General features: G+C 56.8%; 1 protein-coding gene across 1 annotated transcript; it reads left to right on the top strand.

Moving 5' to 3' along the window:
• The first annotated feature begins 4 nt into the window (after window positions 1–4).
• LOC107151543 (sialic acid-binding Ig-like lectin 8) lies at window positions 5–20,394 on the top strand. Its single transcript, XM_048791214.1, has 8 exons — window positions 5–79; window positions 317–332; window positions 11,474–11,752; window positions 11,973–12,020; window positions 12,895–13,152; window positions 13,751–13,850; window positions 14,215–14,296; window positions 19,597–20,394. Exons 1-8 carry the CDS (start codon window positions 5–7, stop codon window positions 19,783–19,785), a joined length of 1,047 nt encoding a protein of 348 aa, XP_048647171.1. The 3' UTR covers window positions 19,786–20,394.
• The last annotated feature ends 1,012 nt before the right edge of the window (window positions 20,395–21,406 follow it).

The raw sequence follows: 21,406 nt of genomic DNA, 5'->3' as shown, positions 1-21,406 counted from the left end.
CATAATGCACTGCTCGGCTTCTCCTGTGCGCCTGCGCGCGGGCGCAACGCAGTGGTCTGTGGTGTCGCTGCGACAGAAGGTTGTCGCCGGTGGATCCCCTTGAGGCGAAACAGCTTTGTCCTGATTTCTTGGTTTTGTGCGACACTATAGGCTACAGAAACTATAGAACTTACGATTTGCACCCTTTGAGGTGGGGTTGCGGGGAAGGAGTGAAGGGGGTGCAGAGGCTGGGGACTTGTACGGGGCAGAACGCGCATACGCGGGGCGGAGTCTCGGAGGACCGGGACAGAGTGGGCCTGTGTTGGGGCGGGGATAGTGGTGCGTGTGCACAGGTGAATGTGGAGAGAGAGTTGCGATGGTGGGTGCAATTGAGCCCCCCCCCCCCCGCAGCAGACCTTGCACAGTGAAACGACTATCCTCTGGACCTGGGGTGGAGCTCGAGGGTGGAGGACGGTGGGTGAGACAGGTCTTGATGGGATCCCAAGATGCTGGAGACCCAAAACTGAGGGGTCCAAAGGCTTCCCTGGCCCGCCTTTCTCGAATCTCCGTCAGAACCAGAGTCTTCCCTCAGAGTTCCCAGATGGATGAGTGTCTCTCCCTGTGAGGACCCTGGCAGGGCTCCCCAGTGCCATCACGATAAAGCCACCTTCCTCAGACTGTACTGGAGCCCTGCCCACCTTCCACCTCAACATGCCTTGCTCTCTCTGGGGTCATTGAAGCAACTGATGCCTGGTAGAGGAGACAGTGGTCTGGCCCATCCCTGCCAGGTCTCTTTCTGTGGCCCTGGGGACTTTGGTCCATGCAGTGTCATCCTACATTTCTGAGGGTGGCCTCTGCACTGGCCCTGAGGGAGGAACTTGGGGATGCAGAAAAGTAAAGATATAGTGAGTCTCAAAAGAGAAGCACCCATGAGCCACTGGGATGCCAAACAAGCCCTCCTGAGCCACCAAACTCAGGTCCTCAGCCCACTGCCCTGTCTGCAAGGATGAACACCAGGGCAATGCACAAGGGCCAGAGAAACAGCCCTGCTCCCCTCTAGTCCAGTCCCTAACTACTGTCCCTGTGTAAATATGGACACCCCAGACCAAGGTGTTGCTGTTTCCCCCTGGAGATGGCCCATGTTCTCTCTTGAACATGTATTTTTTACTCCAGAAGCTTCTCACCCCCACGATGGCCTGGCATTCTGTCTTGAACGTGTGTCTGCTTTCATAAATAAATCGGTGTCTCTGACTGGTGCTCCACCCAATAGCTTCAAGGATCTGACTCCTTTCTCCAACCTCGAGAGTCGTCCTGGGACTACTTCTCCTTCAAATGATTATAGCATCTGTTGGAATCGGCCTGTGAGAGACCTTATGCTATAGGACTTAGTAAGCTGCACTCTGATTCAGACCCAGAGAAACCATGAGATTGGAAATATTTTTAAGATCCATTGAATCTTGTGGCATTTGTCCTGACCCATACACCATTCATGTGCTGTGGTCCTCAGAGTGTGGCCACCCCAGGAGTCTGACCTGCAGCATGCCAGAGCCCTCTAGAAGGTTCCCTCCTCCATTCCCATGGACGCCAGTCTCCCTTATATTCCTGCATCCAAGGAGTCCATGTGGCCCAGTGTCCATCCCTCTGTAACCTTGGAGTCCTTGGTTCTCCATTAGGTGAAATCCCCAGAGTCAGTGTGGCCAGGAGAACTGTCTTATCCCACATTGCTTCTCTTTGCAGAAGAAATGGGATGGCGGGTGGTGCTGGTGGTCAGAGCTGTGGGTGACTTGTACTTGTGTCTGGATTCTGGTAACTGTTGGGGAGCTGGTGGCACATCAGTCACCAATTCCTTCCTCAGATCCATGCCTCTTGAGTCCACATCGACCCTCCTGCACCAGAACTTTCTTCTCTAGATGCTTCACAGAGACTGGCTAATGGCATATTCTGGTGAGAGGGCAGTGGTAGGGCATGGCATGCCACCAAACTAAGAGCAGAGTTGGGACTGTCACTAAGTGAGGGATGGTGCCCAGTGTGCAGAGAGGCCAACGCTGGGCACCAGTGTATGCAAAAGAACTTGATGGCAGATGAGGAGGGGAGGAGGAGAGCTCAAAGCTCCCCATCTGGCCAGTCGTGGAGGGATTTAAATGACCCAGTGGATAGGGAAATAGGCTGGGTGTAACCTGGAGTCTGGGTGGCAGAGTCCACGTCTAGTGGCTGGTCCAGGTGCGACTGTGGGTATGCTACAACTGAGGGATTTCCAGTCTCTCTCATCAGGTCTGGGCTTTGGCTGTTGGTGGCCCCCCCAGCTTTTAATCCAGGGCTGCGAGGCCCTGCTCCTGGGAGACTTTGGTCCTCTCGTGCCATCAAGGTAACTTTAGGCCGTCCCAGGTGCTGGGCCTCCACCCGAGGAAGCCTGAACAGTGACTCTGAGCACGGACGTTGACACTTTATGGCTCCGTATCAGGACCTCTGGGGAATGAGGACAGAGATGAGACAGCTCCTCTCATCCTCCAGCTGCTGCCCACTCCTTCCTTGGAAGCCCTGTCCAGAGGCTCTTGTCCACCTCTGGCCTTGTCCTGCTCCTCCCCCCAGGAGCCTTCTCTGAGTCTCCACACCTGCCCGGCCTCCCTTCTCCCTCATGGCCCCTGGTGGCTCTCACTCCTTTCTGTCCTGTCCCGTCTGCAGGGAGCCTCAGAGGAGCTCGGTTTCCCTCTTGGTGATGGAGCTGCCACCACTCCCCAGTGACAACCCTAGGAGTCCCTGGGGTCTCTCTCACCCATCACACCCCATGACTCGAGTCTTGCGAATGTCCCTTCCTGAATGTGACTCACTTCCTCTGCCAACATCCCCGTGGCCTCTACTCCTGGTCGGTTGTATTCACTTCCTCTTCTTCTCAGCTTCACGCTGATCTCCTCCGCAGCCCCGACTCCCCCTCTCTCCCACATGGGTCTTTCATATCGTCCCCTCGGGGTTCTTTAAGAAGGGCCCCGTCCCTCCCTTGCTCTCACCCTATGCAAGTCTTTAGCCTGACACTTGAGCCCTGCTCAGCCTAGTTCCCTCCTCTTCCTTCAGTGTCACCATGCCTGGGTACCTCTGGGGTCATTAGTAAGTTCTCTGCCTTGCATGACCTATTTGTGAACACTGTCATGTGCAGCCTGGTCCTGGAGGGGACAAGCCCTTAACAGCCCCTCTCCTTTATCTGCCTGTGCCCACCCCAGGCATCCACTCCTCACTGCCCATTTCCAGGGCAAGTCTCTGCCCAATATTCGTTGCTGGATGAAGGTGTTTTTATCTAGTTTCCACAGCAAGGGTGGTGCTGGATACATCCTCCCAGTAAGTGCTTTTGTAATTTAGAAAAATGGTGCTACTGTTGACAGAAACTTCTCATCTCAGGTCTTTGTTCTGACCGCAGCGTTTTCCTATCTGCCTTTCTATCTTTAGTGACAGTTTCAGTGCCCCTGTCCTGCCAGATGGTGAGTGTATAACAGGGATCAGGTATTTGGTGGCTCTCAGGGTGACTTGGTTAGTTTTACTGGTAGAACAAGCTCAGAGAAACTTCTGGCTCAGTGAGATCCCCCAGGAAGCAAAGCAGACCAGCTGGAGAACCTAGTGGTTTCTGGGAAGCAGGATGAGCCTGCTCCGTGTCCTGGGGAGACATTGTCTCTTCCCCAGGGTGCTCTCTGCAGGCACAGCCTGAGAACGTGGGTAGAGAAGTCAGTGCCTCAGGTTTTGGGGGTGCCACTGTTATGCTCAAATTCGGGACCCCCAAAGACCACCAGAGACCCAAGATCGATGTAAGCAGCAAAGAGGTGTTTATTTCGAGCTAGCTCGGTCCTCCGAGTGCACACACAGCAACTGGTGACACTGAGAGGCCCCGAGCCCAGGAGAGGGCAGGGACTTCACATACATCATAGCAAATCATCACACACCCCGGGAAAATCAAATAACAACTCTAAAACATGATTAGCACATTCACTGGCGGGAACAAGTTGGGTAGGGGTGATTGGTCAGTACAAAAGGGGTACTCATTTGAATGATTGGTTTAAGCCAAGAGGGGTGTACGTGCTGAACTACATGGTTTCCCAACTTGTTATCAACCACCATAAACCACTGGCATCCCAGGTATTTCCCTGTCTCATGCTGATTGGTGGCTGCTAGGGGGCTGCTGTGGATCCCCACCTAGCCTGACTGAGTCAGGGACACCTGGCGCAGCAGATCTTTCCTGTTATTTGTAGATAAACAACTTAGCAGGGTGGGAATGTGCTTAGGAGTGCTCTGTGGGTTTTTCCAAGGACTAAGGTCATGTCCCTTCCTTGGACAGGCTTTGCTCTGAGGTAGAGGCTGGTTTTTCACCACCAAGACAAGCCCAACACAGAGACTCCCGGGGGACCGCCCTCCCCAGTAGTTGCCCCCCTCTTCTTTAAGGTGTGGGTGAGCTCAGAGGTCTTCCTTTCCCAGGAAGGACTCAAGACTGTCACGATGATCAACGTGTTAGCACCTAAATCTGGAGCATTTAGCCGTTTCCCAGAGGAGAACATAGTAAGGGGGAACCCAACACTCAGACCCACAGCTCTGATTTCTCTCCTCTTTCTTTGAGGAGGTTCAGAAAGGAGGTGACGGGAAGGCAGTGACACTGGAGGAAAGTCAGTCCTCTTTGGCACAAATCCATTGCCCTAACCTTTAACAGAAACCAACTTTGGTTACTTTCCCCAGCTCTTCCCTGGGCCTCTGGGGACGTGGGCTCCAGGAAGGTGGCGTGCTGGTGTCCTCTTTGCTCAGGTGGGAGATGGGCTGATGGATGCTGTTGAAGAGAAAATGATGGGGGGGTACTGACAAGATCTAATGGAGGTTTGAGGTGCGCTGATATTTGTTCTAGAAAGTCCTCCCGTTGCCAAGTGAGAAAGACCTGGAAAATGACATGCAGAAGTCATGAGGTCATCGCACGTTACTAAGGAGTTGGTGGAGACCATGAATTCCCAGCCTCACTGAGAGGTCAGTCATGTGCAGCACGCTTCTTCAAATCCAGGAGGACACGCGGAAAGCTGGATAATTACCAAGAAAGAGAAAATAGAAGACACAGACCACATCTCCAGAGGCTCCAGACGACGGAGAGAAGAAATGCCCAGACTGCGAAGACATAAGTGCACCAGGATGACCAGGGCTGCTGGCTCTGGGGAGCAGGACTGGCTCTGATGGAGTCATAGACTGTACCTGTAGGAGGGCTGTCACAGAGCACAGCCGACACTCAGGAAAGGGGAAGTCATCTGGTCTCTCCTGGATCCCCTGAAACTGTTGAATTAGCATAAACTGCACCAGCAAAGTCTTGTGAGAAAGCACCTTTTAAAGAACCCTGCTGGAAGACAGTCCTAAGGAAGAGTGACCCCACTTCTTGGTATTATGATGATCAGTCTCTGGAATATATGGCCCCTCACCCATGAGTCCTTGTCACTCAGTTGTCCCCCTCTGTGCCCATGGCCCATCTCCCTGAATCCTTCTCTCTTCAGGTTTGGGATTTTCAATCTTAGGCCCCATGGGGTTTCCTGGAGACTCAGTGTTCTTAAAAGAGCAGGGACAACAGGAGAGTCCAAGATGGACCAGGAAGGAGACGGCAGCTTTCCAGATCCCAGCCCATGGACAAGGTCTGCTTGTTCCCAGATCCTTCCTGTCAGACAGGCCAGACCTTCCCGCCCACTCTCCTGGTCTGAGCTGGGTCCCCTCCCATGGCCTGCAGAGCTGGGTGGGTTTTAAGCCCAGGCCCCACCAACGCTGCTCAGCACCGTGGACAGCACCGCCCATGGCCTGGGACTGCCCAGGTCCCTGTCTTGGGAGGACAGTTTCACTGTGTGTCACCTCCATGGGCCTCCAGACAGACAGGGTCAGGGTCAGGTTGGAAGGAGAAGGTTGACCACAGGTCAGAAAGAGCAGGGCGTTGGCAGCCATTTCCAGGTCCTCGCTCTGTATCTGGGAAAGTGACATCAGGCACCACGCACGCTGTGTTCTGGGGCTGGGTGAGTGGAGGAACTGTCCAGCTGGATGTCTCCTAGGAGTGGGGACAGGACTCCAGGACCCTGAGAGCAATGGGGACCCCAGGGAGAGTTCAGGGATTGGGACACTGAGTGCCTGGTTCCTGGGGACAGACGTAGGAGAGGGACCCCAGACTCCACCTTCTGTCCTGACTCTGGCTGTAGACGGAGGGGGGCAGCATCCGTGGCCGCACCCCCCACACTGAGCAGGAACTTGCAACTCGTCCCAGACCTGCTCTCCCCGGCACCACCACCTTCAGTGACGTTCCAAGTACGAAGGAAAGGGTGGGTCTCTGCCACCCCATGGCAGGGCCAGGAGCCCGAGCTCACATGTGGGAAGGCTGGGGTCAGAGATGGGAAGTCCTTGTTCCCCTGCAGGCAGGTTCCTGTCCCACGACACCTTGATCAGCCCGTGATCAACTCAGGAGCTCTGCTGAAGTCCTCTCAGGTGTCACACGCTGAGCTTGGGGGAGCCTGGGTGGGGGGGCTGCAGGGCAGGGACCTCAGCACCCAGTGCTCTGAGGAGAGATGCTGGTGGGAATCCCAGGGGACTGTCCTCTGCCACCTGAACGTTCTCTTGGTAACACTGTAGTGTGATTACCCCACCCTGAGGCTCTGTTGCATTCTAGATTTGTTGTCCCCCCATAAATCTGTGGCTTTAATGGTCTGCCTCTGTGTCACCTACAGTGGGCACAGCCACCCCAGGGTTCTCAGGTTACAGATGTGAATGGGGGTCATGGGACGTTTGGGGACAGGAATCCCGTCCATGACAATATCTGGTATCATGCAGACCGGCTCCTACTTGCTTTGTATGTCTATGTCATCTACTGTGACTAAAATGTGTCCCCCAAAGTCCACATAGGGAAATGTGGTCCAAAAGCCACAGGAATAGGGACCTTTGGGAGTTGAGTAGGATTAGATGAGTTCCTGGGCGTGGGGACCCCTGATGGCATTCGTGGCTTTGTCAGAAGAGACCTGGGCTGGAGGTTGCCCCACCCCACCCTGTGGTGCCCTCTGCCATGTTATGACACAGCAGGGAGCCCCCCCAGGGGAGAAGATGGGGCTCCACGCTCTTCATTGTGGAGCCTCCAGAGCCATGAGGCAAATGAACTTCTGCTCTTTATAAATCACCAGACTCAGCTGCTTCATTATAGCATCAGAGAAGAGCCTGACTCTGTAGTGTCTGCCTGGCTCTCTCCCCTGCCTCCTCTCTCTCTCTCTCTCTCTCTCTCTCTCTCTCACACACACACACACACACACACTCACACATACACACACACACACCCTAACCTAGGCACTGGGGATTCTGAGAGTACTGAGTTCTGAGATGGGCCTTACCCTGCCCTCTTTCCTGGGAGGATGGGGCACCTGTGAATAGGACCCTAGAGGTCAGGTCAGAGGTCCTAGGTCACTGTCTTGGTAAAAGTGAAATATTAGGGATGACATTTTCAATGGTTTTTTTGCATGTTGCTATCCATTTCAGTCTCGGCCACTTGGGTCCACCTGGGCCACCAGTGCTTGCCCCAGCACTCAGTGATCCCTGCTCCCAGTGGCTGTCCCCAGTACCCTCCCTCTGGCCTGGAAGTTAGGAGCTATTGCGTCACACCAGTGAGATGACCAACTGATCGTGATGACCTGTGATCCATCCCTGTAATAGCCCAGCTTCCTGACCCTCCCAGCCCTGTGGCTGCTTCTCCTTCCGCCTTGTCCTGGGTCCACTTTAGCCTGGAGCATGTGGAGCAAAGGATTCTGGGAATGCAGTTCCCGCCTGGCCAGGCTGACCGAGTGGAAACCTCCAGAGGGTCTTCACACAGGGCTCCTCGTGGCCAGCTGAGAGCAGTCCTCTCAGATCAGTGAGCAAGAAGAGCAGCCCAGCTGCAGTCCTACCTTCTCCCTCACTGTGACCCTGTGGCCTGCTGTTCCAGGCAGGTACTGCTGCCCATCAGCCCCAGGACTCATGGGATTGTACGTCCCCTGCTGTGAGTGGGTGGGACCCCGGCTGGGCACTGTGGTGGTGGTTGGCCCTGGGCTCTTTCAGGCAGCTGCACTGAGATGGTGACCTCTGTCAGGGTGGGACATGTGACATCTTGGTGCTCCTCCATGTGGGTCTCTGTCCAGCAGAGGGCCCAGGATGCCCAGGTGCCCAGGGATCCATGGAGTGGGGTGGAGGCTGCCTGACCTCCTCAGTCTCAGAACTTCTCAGCCTCCACGTTCTATGAGCCAGAGCAGCCATGGGCTCCATTCACCCCAAGAGGAGGGGCTGTGGGAATGGGAATAACCCTCTAGTGACCCGAGGAACCCCTTGTTCTGTGGGTGGTGTCTGGGTTGTGTCTGGAGACTGTTTCCCACAGCTGCTCACCCACCTGCACACCAGCTGCCCCGTCCCCCTGCCAAGGACAATCACCCTCTCAGTCAGGGGTGTAGGGAGGGTGAAATGGGGACAGAGCCAGCAGCCTGGTGTGGGCCATAGGGCATTCCTGAGGGTGGACAGGACTGAAGCAGAGATCTGTCCCCCTCCTGAGTGCCCTCTTCCAGGTGGACCTGGGCTCTCCTTGGCACACCTGATGTGCTGATCCTTGACTGCAGACTCTTGATCAGGCTCCTCCACAGAGCTGTGGGCATCTCCTGGGTCAGAACCCACTCTCATAGCACCACGGACAGCACCCCAAGGCCTCCCATCCCCAAGCCAGAGCCAGTCCTGAGCAGAGGCAGCGCCCACTCTGAGCAGCGCCCTTTTCCCTGCTGGGCAGAGTGGGAGAGGACACAGACGGAGCACAGACTCACTGCTGGCTGAGGACTTCCCCAGAGGGGGCTTCAGAGGTGTGGGGAATTCAGCCAGGATTGCCTTTGTCTCAGCGTCCCCTGGGTAACCCATGTCCCTCAGTTCTGCCTGACGTCCCCACCATGTCACCTCTGCCTGTTTCCCCTGAGAGTTCACCTTCCTCTCCAGAAGAGCAAGATCCCCTCCACCCCCAGCTGGGCCTGCCCATCTCAGCCACCTGCCCTGTGGTACTGGCATTGTTTGGGGCTTGTGTGTCCCCAAGCAGACGTTGCTGTCCCTCAAGGAAACCACTGGATCTGTCCTCTTCACCCCTCAGCTGCAGACCTCAGGGCCCAGTGTGAATGGGCACCACCTGGCTGTGGCATGAATGCAGCTTCTCCTTGTCCCCTGGACAGACTTGACAGTTCTTCCCTCCCCATCGGACGGGACTTCTCCTGCCCCAGCCCAGTCAGCCCTGGTGGACAACGTTTGATGAGGTGGCTGTCCCCAGACAAGAGGCAAGAGGGGACCCACTTGCTTTCTGAGTCCTTGGGCTGTGGGGGAGAGGCCATCAACTGGGGGCTTGTGAACAGCAGAGATTTGCTCCTCACAGTTCTGGAGGCTGGAAGCCCACAGTCCAGGGGCTGGCAGATCCCATGTCTGGGGAGGCCAGTGTCCTCCTCGACCCTGCGTCCTCCTTGTGTCCTCCTGTGGCAGAAGGGCAAAGGAGCTCCCTTGGGTCTCTCTGTAAGGGACACTAATCTCATTCATCAGGGCTCTGCTCCCTAGGACCAATCACTTCCCAAAGTCCCCACCTCCTGTGACCCTCCCCTTAGCAGTTAGGATGTTAACATGTGGATTTTGGAGGGACAGACACAGCATTCAGAGCACAGCACTCTCCACTCTGACATGGGGGTCTTCTTCTGAAATTGGGGAAGTGGAACAAGAGGGCTTCTCCAGCTCTCTCAGAAGTTCCTCTCTTACATGCAGATTCTCTGTGGCTTCCCCAGGTCTCTCCTTCCTGTTCTTCCATTTTTCTTTGTAAAACAGAAGGGCCATGACCTGCCCTTCTGACCAGTGGGCTCTGCAGTTGCTCCTGCTGGGAGGGTGTCTAGGCAGCGGGGGCCCTAGGAGGGCTGCAGGAAGGACTGGTAATGCAGGGAGTGGTGAGAGGGGCTGCGTGTGGAACCCCCCCCTCTACCCCAGCCATCACAGGTCACGACCCCACCCCAGGTTTTGGGAGCTGGTTCTGGAGATACCATGGAATGGACAGGTCCATGGGGCTGAGTGGATGAACACAGCCCAACTTTCTGGGGGCACAGAGTCTCAGAGGAAGCCATGGTGTTGGAGGGGGTGAGCTCAGATGGAGAACTGCAGAGGAAGGCCGGGCTGCCCGAGGAGAGCAGGGGTGGCCACGGGGAACAGGACAATGGTGGCCCTGGAGTGCCCCGGCGGCCTGTCCTGGAGGGCACTCATTTGGCCCTCAATCACGGAGCTGTTGTTCTGGGGGCACATTTACCCACATGACACATCTTTCCCGTCTCCCCCCGAAAAAGGTTTAAGGAAACCCACCCGAGTCACAGGGCTCCCCCTCCCGGACCCCCATGACCTGCCCCAGCTGCAAATCACTATCCTCAGGCGCATGCTGCTGCTCACACGAAATCCTGGCCACCCCAGGGGGGACCGTCCACACTGGCATTTCGTGCTCTGTCCCTTCTGTTCCTTGGGACTCCTGGGGGCAGAGCCAACCAGCTCTGGAGGCCCCAGGTCCACATGCTCTGGAGTAACTGGGCAGCAGAGAGCATGGCGGTGAAGGAGTCCGTCCTGGTGGCTGGTGATTGAGGAGACGTTTTGCACCTTTTAAAATCTGCCTCTTCCCTTCCCACTGTCTTCCTGGCCAGTCCCTCCTCATGAGGCCTCAGCCTGGGTCTCTGTCCCTCAGGCCACCTGCCAGCCGGGTCCCTCTGCGTCCTTGGTGTTTTACCATAGAGAACCCAGCCCTGTGTCTCCTCTGCACAGTCCCCTGAGACCAATGTCTAGCCAGGGTGGGAGCAGCCCTTCATGCTGCCCAGTAGACCCCAGCGTGGCCCAGGTGCCTGAGGACTTAGTGTCTCTCCCCAAGGTGGTGAGTCCTTGGGGACAGTGTCCAGGTCTGCTGTATAGAGACGGTGTCACACCGTGTGGCTGCTGAGGGAGGCAGGAGAGGTGGCCTGCTCACCCCAGTGGCCTCCCTTGTCTCCTTTACCCTGGGGTCACTCAGGGCTCTGGTTAGAGGAAGCCCATTGAGTGACATTGCAGAAAAGTCTCCCAAGAGGAAAGACGTCAACAGGGAGGGAGGAGACAGGGTGACACAGAAAGGGTCCCTTTCCTCTCTGTCCTCAGGGCTGCAGGCTGGATGTGGTGGTGGGGGCCATGGGCAGAGGCCACCCAGGCAGAGGCTGGCTGAATCTCCTCCTCTAGGAGGCCACCGTCCCCTCCTGTCCCCTTCCCGTGGGCCTCCTCCTGTGGGCTCTTAGTTCCTCAGAGAGGAGCTCTGGGGGCAGACTTCCCCTGCGGCCCTGCAGCCCCTGGCCGACATGCTGCTGCTGCTGCTGCNGGAGTGGGGCTCAAGCATTAGGGGCTCAGGGAGCAGCTGGGTCAGAGCCTGAGCTTCTCTCAGGGCCCCTCCTCCCACCCTCCCTCCTGACCCTGCCTGTCCCCCTCTGCTCACCAGCCCTGACCCACACCCCTGACATCCTCGTCCCTGGGACCCTGGAGTCTGGCCGTCCCAGCAACCTGACCTGCTCTGTGCCCTGGGCCTGTGAGCAGGGGACGCCCCCCACCTTCTCCTGGGAAGGGCCCTCTGTGTCCTCCCTGGACCCCAGGACCACCCACTCCTCGGTGCTCACCCTCACCCCACGGCTCCAGGACCATGGCACCAACCTCACCTGCCAGATGACCCTGCCTGGAGCCCGTGTGACCAGGACAAAGACCGTCCACCTGAACATCTCATGTGAGAACTGGGCTGGGTCACCTGGGTCTCTGATGGGGCTGGTCCCTGAGGGAGCAGGGAGAGGGGTCAGACCCTGGACACTGGGTGCTGGGTCCTGAAATCATGTGGGGGCTGGGCCAGGAGGATGCAGCCTCCACCCCTCCCCACCATGAGGCTCCTGGGACAGAGGGCTGATGTCCCCAGCCTCCCACTGACAGGTCTGCATGTCTCCCTGCCCCAGACTCTCCACAGAACCTGACTGTAACTGTGTCCCCAGGAGCTGGCCCAGGTAGGGAGGGGCCTCGCTGGGGCTGGGGGGCAGGGCCTCTTCAGCTCAGGGCAGGGCTGGGTGCCCTCACCCTGGTGACAGAGCCCCTTATTGGGGAACCCATTGACCTCTCCCCACCAAAGCTTCAAGTCTGCCTTGAGCTCCTGTCCCCAACATCCTGGGCTCCCTGGGGGTCCAGCACCTGCCCCTCACCCCCACAGGGACAGGGAGACACTCTCACATCAGAACTGGGCTTCCCAGGCCCCCTCCCAGCCTCCTGCTGGACCCGCCTCCAGCCTCCTCTTCTTATTCCCCAACAGCTTTGATCTAAGTGCTTGTGGGAGGAGGCACAGTCCAGGGCACATGCAGAACACGCACAGCAGTCTGTCCCCAGAGCCTAGGTCCCTCCCAGTGTCCATGCAAGCTGAGCCTTGGATTGTGCACCTGAGGACTGAGAGGTCACTGCATGTCAGTAGCACTCAGGGTCCTCGTTCTCGGTGGTGAGGGTGTCCCACTGCCCAGATGGACCCTGTTCTGTGGGCGTCCTCTGCCAACCAGCACTGAGTCCATTCAGCCCACAGGAGTGTGCAGTGGATGGTCCTGAGCCTCCGTCCACAGCTGGGTGTGCACTCAGTGAGCTCAGCTCCTGAGCACAAAACACAGCTGAGCCACATGTTCTGGTTCAAGAGCTTGAGTCAATATAGCTGAAGGAGGTACAGGAAAACACATCCGTCACAGGAACATCAACTTGGCCATATTCCTGGGCCCAGGTCAAGGGTGTGTTTTCCTGTGCTTCATTCAGTCCATGAGTGTGTGTGGGTCCCCTCTCTGGACTCCAGGGTTCTCTTTCCTTTGCTCTCTTTGTCACTCTGACCCTCTGTCTCTTTCCCCACAGCATCCACAACCCTGGGGAATGGCTCATCTCTTTCCGTCCTGGAGGGTCAATCTCTGCGTCTGCTCTGTGTCGTGGACAGCCGTCCCCCTGCCAGGCTGAGCTGGTCCTGGGGGAACCTGACTCTGTGTTCCTCACAGACCATGGACCCTGGGGTGCTGGAGCTGTCTGCAGAGCACCTCAGGGGTGGAGGGGAATTCACCTGCCGTGCGCAGAACGCTCTGGGCTCCCAGCACATCTCCCTGAGCCTGTCACCGCAGAGTGAGTGTCACAGTGGGCTGCAGAGGGGCAGGAGGAGGGGACAGCACCTGCCCCACACCAGTCCCTGCAGCCACCTCCTTGGCTTGAGAGGGAAGCTCATCTCTGTCCTGCCCTCAGCTGGGGGCCTGGGACCCAGAGCCTCGCTGTCCTCTCCCTGCTGGGCCAAGGGGTGGTGGGTGGATCTTGGAGGCCAGGTGGGCCTTAGACAGGTGTGTCTGGGCAGCAGGGCCCTTGCTTTGTGGGCCAGGACTCCTGAGGCATTTGCCTTGGGCACAACATTTAGGATGAAGCCAGAAGCCAGGAGCCAAGAATAAAAGCAAACAAAACCCCCGTGAGATGAGAACCAGCCCAGACACTGAGCGAAAATAGTATCACGATGCAATAATTAAAAAAGTAAAAATGGATGCAAACCTATTCTATGGTGAACAAAATACCAAATTTTAATAACCACACGGTGCCCCCCCCCCAATCCTAGTTCTCCTGGTCTGGGAGAGGGACCAGGAAGGCTCAGTCCAGGGTCCTGCAGGGAGCCCCAGGGAAGGGAGGAGGGATTCTGGGAGCTGAGCCGGCAAAGGGATTCCCTCTGGTGCGTCCACAGGCAAAGCGGGGCCTCTATCCGGAGTGACGCGGGGGGCCCTGTGGGGCGCTGGAGCTACCTCCCTGGTCTTCCTGTCCTGCACCCTCCTTCTCCTCCTCGGGTGAGCATTGGTGGGCGTCGGGGAGGCCGGGCAGCACCCTGGAGAGGAGGAGGGCGAGATGGGCCCGGCCCTGAGCTGGAGGGACCTGGATGGCCGAGGGCGTGAAGCCAGGGCACCTGAGGTCCGGGTGGGCTCTGGGGGAGCCAGCCACACAGGACCCGAGTCTGAGCAAGGGGCTCCCGGGCTGTCCCCACTCTCGGAGGCCGGAGCCCGGAGCCTGCCTTCCCAGTAGGAGCCTCCAGGACAGGACCGTCCTCTCCCACTTGGCCGCCCTCCTGGGCTCAGCAAGAAGCAGGGGTGGGGTGGCCTTCTGCCTTCTGCGCCCCCCTGGCCCCACTGAGGGCTCCTTGGTGTCCCCATTCAGAGTGCGCTCCTACAGGAAGAGGTCCGCCAGGCCAGTGGCAGGCTCAGGGGATACCAACGCTGTCCAGGGCCCGGCCTCTCAGGTGAGTGACATGGCGCATCCCCACACCTCCCGGAGATGTCCCCAGGACTGCTCTGCTGAGGGTGGCACGGCTGCTCTCCCCTCTTCCCCCGGGACAGCCGGCTGTCCACCTGGATGCCCACACCGTGGGCTGCTGACAGCTCCCTCCTCCCTGCTTTCTCCCAGGCCAGGCCCCAGGGACCCCCCTCTGTTCTGCTGTCTCCTGTTAAGCCATTGTGTCACATCATGTCTCCTCAGAGCAGCGGGCACCAGCCCCCGCACTCCCTGGCCCCTTCATGGTTAGGGGCTGGGATCTCTTCCTTGGACCTGTTCACCTCCCGCCTCTGTCTCCCCTTCCACCTGGTGCCATCTTCCAGGCGCCCAGTGTCCACTTCCTCTGCACTTGAACATCGTCTGCAGGGCCAGACGGTAGACCCCTTGGCTGCTGACCCCCTGTCCCTGTTGTGGCTGCTCAGCTCTGCTACTGTGGCATGAGGATCTGCTGTGTCACAGGGTCTGTGCAAATGGTGAGCATGGCCCTGTGGCAAGGCTGACCCACAGGGAAAGTGAGCTCCTCAGCCCCTGGTGGCCCCCTACCTCCCATCAGGTCAGGAGCCTGGGGGAGCCAAGGAGCCCCTTGTCTTCAGTGCAAAATTTAAGGGGTGCCAAGAAAATCTCAGGAATGGAGACAAATAGTGTTCTGATGAGCTGTCTTTTTTAAGCTCAAAATTAATGAAAGATCCATAATGAGCAAGATATCAAAAATGTAAATAGTGACAGAATTAGGTAAGCTAAAGTTAGTTAAGGTGACTTAAGGTTGTCATTCAGTCCAGAGACATTGTGCAGCGTGGCCGCATTCCCCTGAACAGAAGGGAATCAAAGAGTAGGTTGTAAATACCGTCCCCGTGTTCATCTCCAGCAGAGCCAGGAGGGACAATGACCTCAGGGCTGGTGGGGACATCAGATCCTCAACTTAGGAAAAGGCTGTGCTACATATTAATGAAACGTGATCATTTCAGTTATTTTAAAGTTCTCTAAAAAAGCTGACCATTAAAAATGTCACTAAAACATACAAACAGAGTGTTCCTCCAGTTGGCTCAGCTGACACTTTCACTAATGCTGGGTTTATTTTCCAGGAATTTTGGCATTAATTTCTATTTTTAGTATCTCTGCATAAAAATATTTATCTCAATTTCTGACATTTTTCCCCCTTTTTAATTTTTCTCTCCTGGTGAGTGCCCAGCTCGCTCTCCTGGCCCTGTCCTCCCCACAGCCTGCTCCCGCCCCCCACACTGGGCTCCTCTGCAGAGGGCTTTCACTGTGGTCCCCCAGAACAGAACAAGGTCATTGGTGCCTCTGGGCCTGGGCCTGCCTGTTCCTCCCGCTCAGAGGCTCTTTGCATTCCCACTATTCATTCCTGTCACCCTCCGTGCTCTAGGGACCTGTCACCCTCCTCCTTTGTGTTTTGTATCTAGAGCCTGCTTTGGAGAGTTTGGGCAGCAAAGTAGCCTGCTCTGGAATTCCTTAACCCCTCAGGGGATGTCCCCGAGACCTATCAGGGACCAGCTGTGTAGGGGCCAGGGACCCATCTATGAGACACAGCAGCAAACCTGAGGCTCGGAGCTTCTCTTCTAGACAGAGGGATGCAGCAAGCCACCAAGCAAACAGATGGTGGGTGCATGGGCACAACGAGAGAGAGAGAGAGAGAGAGAGAGAGAGAGAGAGAGAGAGAGAGAGACTTACTCTGGGAAAGGAAGGGTGCAGGACTGGGAGGGGCTGAGAGGTTCTGTTTTTTAGATCTGTCCTCGAGGGTGGAAAACCATGCAGCGTGAGTTTCACCATCTTAGCCGTGTTGAAGTTAGAGCTGGGCAGCAGACCCCTGGAGCACTCCATCTCCATCCATGAGCACAACCCACTGCCCTCCTGGCCCCTCCCCCCACCCTGCCAGCCACCCTCCTACTCTCTGTCTCTATGACTTTGCCTCCTCTGGGGCCTCACTGAGGTGGACGTGTACAGGATTTGCCCTTTTGTGACTGGCTTATGTCATGCACACGTCCTCAAGGTTTGTCTGTGGTGTAGCATGTGACAGAAGGTCTTTCTTTTTAAGGGTGAATAATATTCCACCACATTTTCTTTGCCCATTTATCTGTTGATGGGCATTCTGGTTGCTTCTATTTGTCGGCTACTGTGAATAATGCACAGCTGTGTGAGCATCCTTTCAAGATTCTGTTTTCTAGTCTTCTGGATATGTTCCCATCACTAGGATTTCTAGATTGTATAGTGTTCTATTTTTAATTTTTGAGGAACTTCCTGTTTCTGCAGAAGCTACACCATCTTACATGCACCAGAAGTGTACAAGTTCCCATTTCTCAACATCCTTGGCCACACTGTTTTTTTGTGTGTGTGTGGTTGTGTAATTTCCTATTATTTTCCTAATACTGTCCTTCTAATACATGTGAGGTGATAGTTCTCTGTGGTTCTGATTTGCATTTCTCTGATCACTAGTGACACTGAAGATTTTTGTGTGTGTGCTTCTGGGCCATTTCTGTGTGTTTTTGGAGAAATGTCTGGTCACGTTCTTTGCCCACTGTCTACTTGGGCTGTGTTTTGTGCTGACGTGCTGCAGGGTCCCTTCTGCAGCCTGGCTCTTGGGCCCTTATCAGATGGAAGGCTCTCCCAAGTTTCTTCCCATTGTGGGGAGGGTAGTGACGAGGGGGCTCTGGAGTCTGTGGTGTGAGGGTTCCAGGCAGAGGGAGCAGTGGGTGCAGTTACTCCAACAGGAGGCTGCCCAGGGGTGAGGGCAGAGCCTGGGCTCTACAGAGGGAGGCAGGTGACCCCAGGAGGTCAGCTGGGAGAGGCTGAGCTTATGCAAATCCCCTCTGCTGTGGGGCTGTGCAGGGTCTGCAGGCCTGAGCAGCAGGAGGGTGTCCTCTGGCTGCTGTGTGCAAGAAGACCCTGTGTGTGTGTGTGGTGTGTGTGTGTGCACGTGTGTGTGTATGTGTGTGTGAGAAGGAGAGACCGTGAGTGTGTGTGTTTGTGTGAGTGTGCGCGTGTGTGTGGTGGGGGGCAGGTGTGTGTGTGTGGGGCAGAGGCCGGAGGTTATAAAGGAGGCTGGGAGGCATTGCCAGGCAGGAGGTCATGCTGGCTGGAACCTTGACTGGCCTCTGGCTGGACCCTGAGGTCAGCTGAGTGGGGCCACTATGGATAGGGAACGGGGACTGAGTGACAGGATCCAGGATTCTTGACTCCCAGACATTTGCCCTGAGCAGTCAGAATGGAGGCGCCAACCACTGAGGTCCAGATAAGGTAGGAGGAGGGGACTTGGGGGAGGGAAGGAGGAGTTTTGTTGAAATAGGTTTTAGCTTCTGGACAAGGGAGGGGTTCCGAGTACTGACAGCCCCTACTCACAGTGTTTCCATGGACGACTTCTCAACTTTAGGAACATGCAAAGCAGCACCCACTCAGAGAAGCCACATTTCAGATTTAGCATGTTGACCTTCTTCGGGACCAGGGATGGGTGGTACATGACATTCTGTGGCCCTGGGCAGGGGCAGCGTCTCCCACAAGCCACACCGGAGGTAGACCAGCGCTCTGTGGAGGACTGCGCTGCCCTGTTGTGGATGTGGTGTTGAGTGGCTCCGCGGCTGTTCAAACTCGTTTCAAAACAGACTTTGCGTGAGAGCTCTCCCAGTGCCAGGCTCACGTGAGTGTGGTGAGCGTGCTTAAAGGTCGGGGAGGTAAACTGGTGCTCCTGGGCCGTCCAGTGCACTAAGCCCACTTTTGACCTTGACCTTTTTAGTTATGGTAGGTTTATTGGCTGTAACTTGAGGAGTGTCTGCACACTGTTGGCCCAAGTCTGTGGTCAGGAGGGGGAGCGGGTAGGAGGGCTTGCATGTCACAGCTGTTGATGGCGAGGGGCCGTGGGGACTGACCGTGACCACCAAGGGACCTTGCAGAGAAGAATCCTTGACTCTGAGGTTCAGGGATCAGGAGATGTGGACAGGACAGAGGGCTGCCAGGGCGGTGGATGGGCCTGGAGATGTCCCGTAGCTCAGTGCAGAGGGCCTCTGTGTGGGGAAGGTGTGCAGCTGTGTCCTCGGCTTCTGCAGAGTCCGGGAGGAGCAGGGCTAGGGGGCCTCAGGGTGGAGAAGCAGCTTGAGTGTGAATCCTCAGAGAATCAGGAGGCAGGGGGAGGAGCCAAGTCACGGTCAGCTCTGTGGTGCCATTTGCTGTCCAGGATGGGCAGAGAAAGGCCTAAGATGAAGGGGACCCCTGGGGGAACCCCGTGGCTCTCTGCTGCCTGACCTGCTCTATTAGCTTCCCGCTGCTGCTGTAAGACTTGCCACAGATTTAGTGACTTCAAACAAAAATACGTGTCACCTTACCATTCGGGAGGTCACAAGTTCAAAATGCGTTTCCCGGGAATAAAATCAGGGAGCAGGCGCTGGTCCCCGGGGGGGCTCCGGAAGATGATGTTTTCTTGCTTTTGTGTCTTGGAGGCCCTGGGGACCTGGGCAGGGGGCAGCATCGTCCAGTCCCTCGCGTCCCCCCACCCTCACTGAAGAGTCCCTCGTGACTACACTGGGCTCGCCCACAAACCCAGGATCCCTCCGCACCTCCACGTCCTGGACTTAATTCTGCCTGCAAAGTCTCTCTCACAAGGAAATGTATTTGCAGGTTCCAGGAACTCACATGAGGACATTTGGGGGTCCTTTTTCTTCCTCTTGGAGGGATACCATTTCTTTGGCTGGCTCCTGCCCCAGCCCCATTAGGCTATAAGCATCTCGGGGCGGGCGCCATGTCTGGTCCAGGCACGGCCTCTCCCAGGTGCCCTGTTCCTGCCCAATTTGTCATAATGCACGATTGGATTTTTGTGTTTTGATTAGTCCTGATTGTGACCACCGTCCATTAAGGAATGAGCTGCAAGAGGCCGGGCCTGTGTCTGCTGTGTCCACAGGGTGTACCGAGGACCCAGCTTAGGATCTGGCACCGGGGCCCTCAGGAGGACACTAGGCTTTGGGGTCAGGAAGAAACAGATGAGACCCTGATTTTACCTGGGAGTTTGGGTGTGCTGCGTCCCTACTTCAACCTCGGTTTTCACTTCTATGAAATGGAGACGAAATAATACCTCCTCCATGGAGCTGTTGGGGGAAGTTCATGAGGCTCAGTGCGCGTGGAGCATTCGGTGCTTGAGGAAGTGTGCATGAGGGGCAGTTCAACACTGGCGCACAAGGCTGTGTGGATGAAGGACACACGGGCACCCCTGCAGCCCTGGCCTCCTCCCCACTGTCCACCCTGACTCTCTCCTCTCTCTCCACTCAGAGCCGTCTGGTCGAGTCCCAGGCAGAGGAATGCTCCCCAGAGCCAGCTCCCCTGGCCGTGGCCACCCGCCCCTCAGAGGATGAGGAGATCCATTATGCAGCCCTCAGGTTTCATGAGGTGAAGGCCAGCGACCCACAGGGAGAGCAGGCCCCCGACAGTGAGTATGCGGAGATCCACATCCAGCCATGAGAGACTGAGACCGGCCCCGGCTCAAGGAGGCGCAGCCTCTTCCAGGCCAAGGAAAAGTCAGGTCCCTGCAGAGGGACGCCTCTAGGTCCTGGCGCCACGCACAACTGGAACCCAGACCTATTCCCAGCTGCGCTCCGTGCTGTGGCCACCCCCTCTCTCCCCGCCACCTGCCCACCCAGGGCCTCCGCTCTCCTCTCGCTCCTGAGCTCAACTCTTTCTGACTCCACTGCAGTGAGATCTGCTGTGCCTCTCTCTGGGCCTGTGTCATCCACCACACTGTCCCGCAGGTCACCCAGGTGTCCCCAAGGACAGAACATCACACTGTATATTGCAAGAGAGGAGTGTTGTTGGTGGTGCTGGGGATGGACCCCAGGGCCCTGTGCCTGTGAGGCAAGCACTCTACCACCTGGGCCATGTCCCCGGGCCTCAAGGGAGGATTTTCAATGTCCTCACCACAAGGGAATGAAGGGTGTCACAGGTGATGGATGGCTGATTGGCCCAGTGTGTCACTCCTCAGGGTATGAAGCTATTGAACATCACATTGTCCCCGATAAATGCACACAGTTACTATTTGTACATTCAAACAAAGTAAAACTTTACAAAGCCCTACAGGTGAGGAATTGAGGGGCAGAAAGTCTCTCTGCGGGCTCCTCCTCTGGAGGCAGCAGTGGGCACCTGCCTGTGCCCTTGGCCCCCACGTGGCCATTCCACAGCTTTCCAGGAAGTGACCGTGCCTTAGGGTCAGGCCTGCGCAGCTCTGGCCCGGCCTCCTTCCCTCCTTCTGGCCTTGGCCTCCCGGCTCTCCTTCGCCTGTCACCTGCATGCAGTCAGGGGGCCATTGACACAGGGAGCTCTCTCTGCTCTGCTCGCAGCTCACCGTGGCTCCCTGGTCCTGAGTGGCCCATCCCAGCCTCCTGCGGCCTCCCTCCACGCCCTCTGGGTCCTCACTGCTGCCCACGCCTCCCCTGGCCTTTCTGAGCCCTTTTCAGTCGGCCCCATGACGCATCCTTTGGTCCTTGGACACTGGGTCCCCCCTCGAAGGCTGTCCTCCTGGTCTCCTATTCCTGTGAGCGTGGAGCTCCAGGGGTGGAGCTGAGAGGGGAGGAAGCAGCCATGGTCTGCTCCCCACATACACACACACACACACACACCCACATACACACACACACACACTCACACGTGGCTGTGTATCATCTCACTGAACCTAGAACATATACAGAATATTCACAGAATTCCCGGCTCTCAGGGACTCTGGCTGCTGGGAACAGTTGTTTGGTTGGGATTCTGGCCCCTTGGGTCTGTACTTCCCAGAACCTGGAGTTGCACGTGGAAGATGTTCACATTTTACTGTGTGCTTGTACTTTGGCTGAAAACAGAAGTTAGTTTTTAAAGGATGAAAGGTGTCGGGTGAGATCTGAGCCATTTCTAGTGGACACTGGGAGCTGTGAGAGGGGTGGACGGGGAGTCCCTCTCACAGGAGTGCGGGGGCGCAGCTGCCTCCGAGCTCGGGGGAGTGCGGGGGTCACTGGGCTGCGTCACCTTTTCTCCTGTTCACGTGGGGTGGGGGGGGTCAGGGGAGTGTGGGTGACGGCGCCTGTCAGTCACAGTTATGGCGGGTACA

Source organism: Marmota marmota, unplaced genomic scaffold, assembly GCF_001458135.2.
Source record: "Marmota marmota marmota unplaced genomic scaffold, marMar, whole genome shotgun sequence".
In the NCBI taxonomy this organism is placed as follows: domain Eukaryota; kingdom Metazoa; phylum Chordata; class Mammalia; order Rodentia; family Sciuridae; genus Marmota; species Marmota marmota.
This window is presented reverse-complemented; position numbering and strand designations above follow the sequence as displayed.

Bases quoted from the DNA above. Each gene is read 5' to 3' on its own strand.
- LOC107151543 (XM_048791214.1), top strand. From the start codon at position 5: ATGCACTGCTCGGCTTCTCCTGTGCGCCTGCGCGCGGGCGCAACGCAG. The intron at 12,021-12,894 runs GTAGGGAGGGGC...CTTTCCCCACAG, and splicing joins GTCCCCAGGAGCTGGCCCAG to CATCCACAACCCTGGGGAAT. The intron at 13,851-14,214 runs GTGAGCATTGGT...GTCCCCATTCAG, and splicing joins ACCCTCCTTCTCCTCCTCGG to AGTGCGCTCCTACAGGAAGA.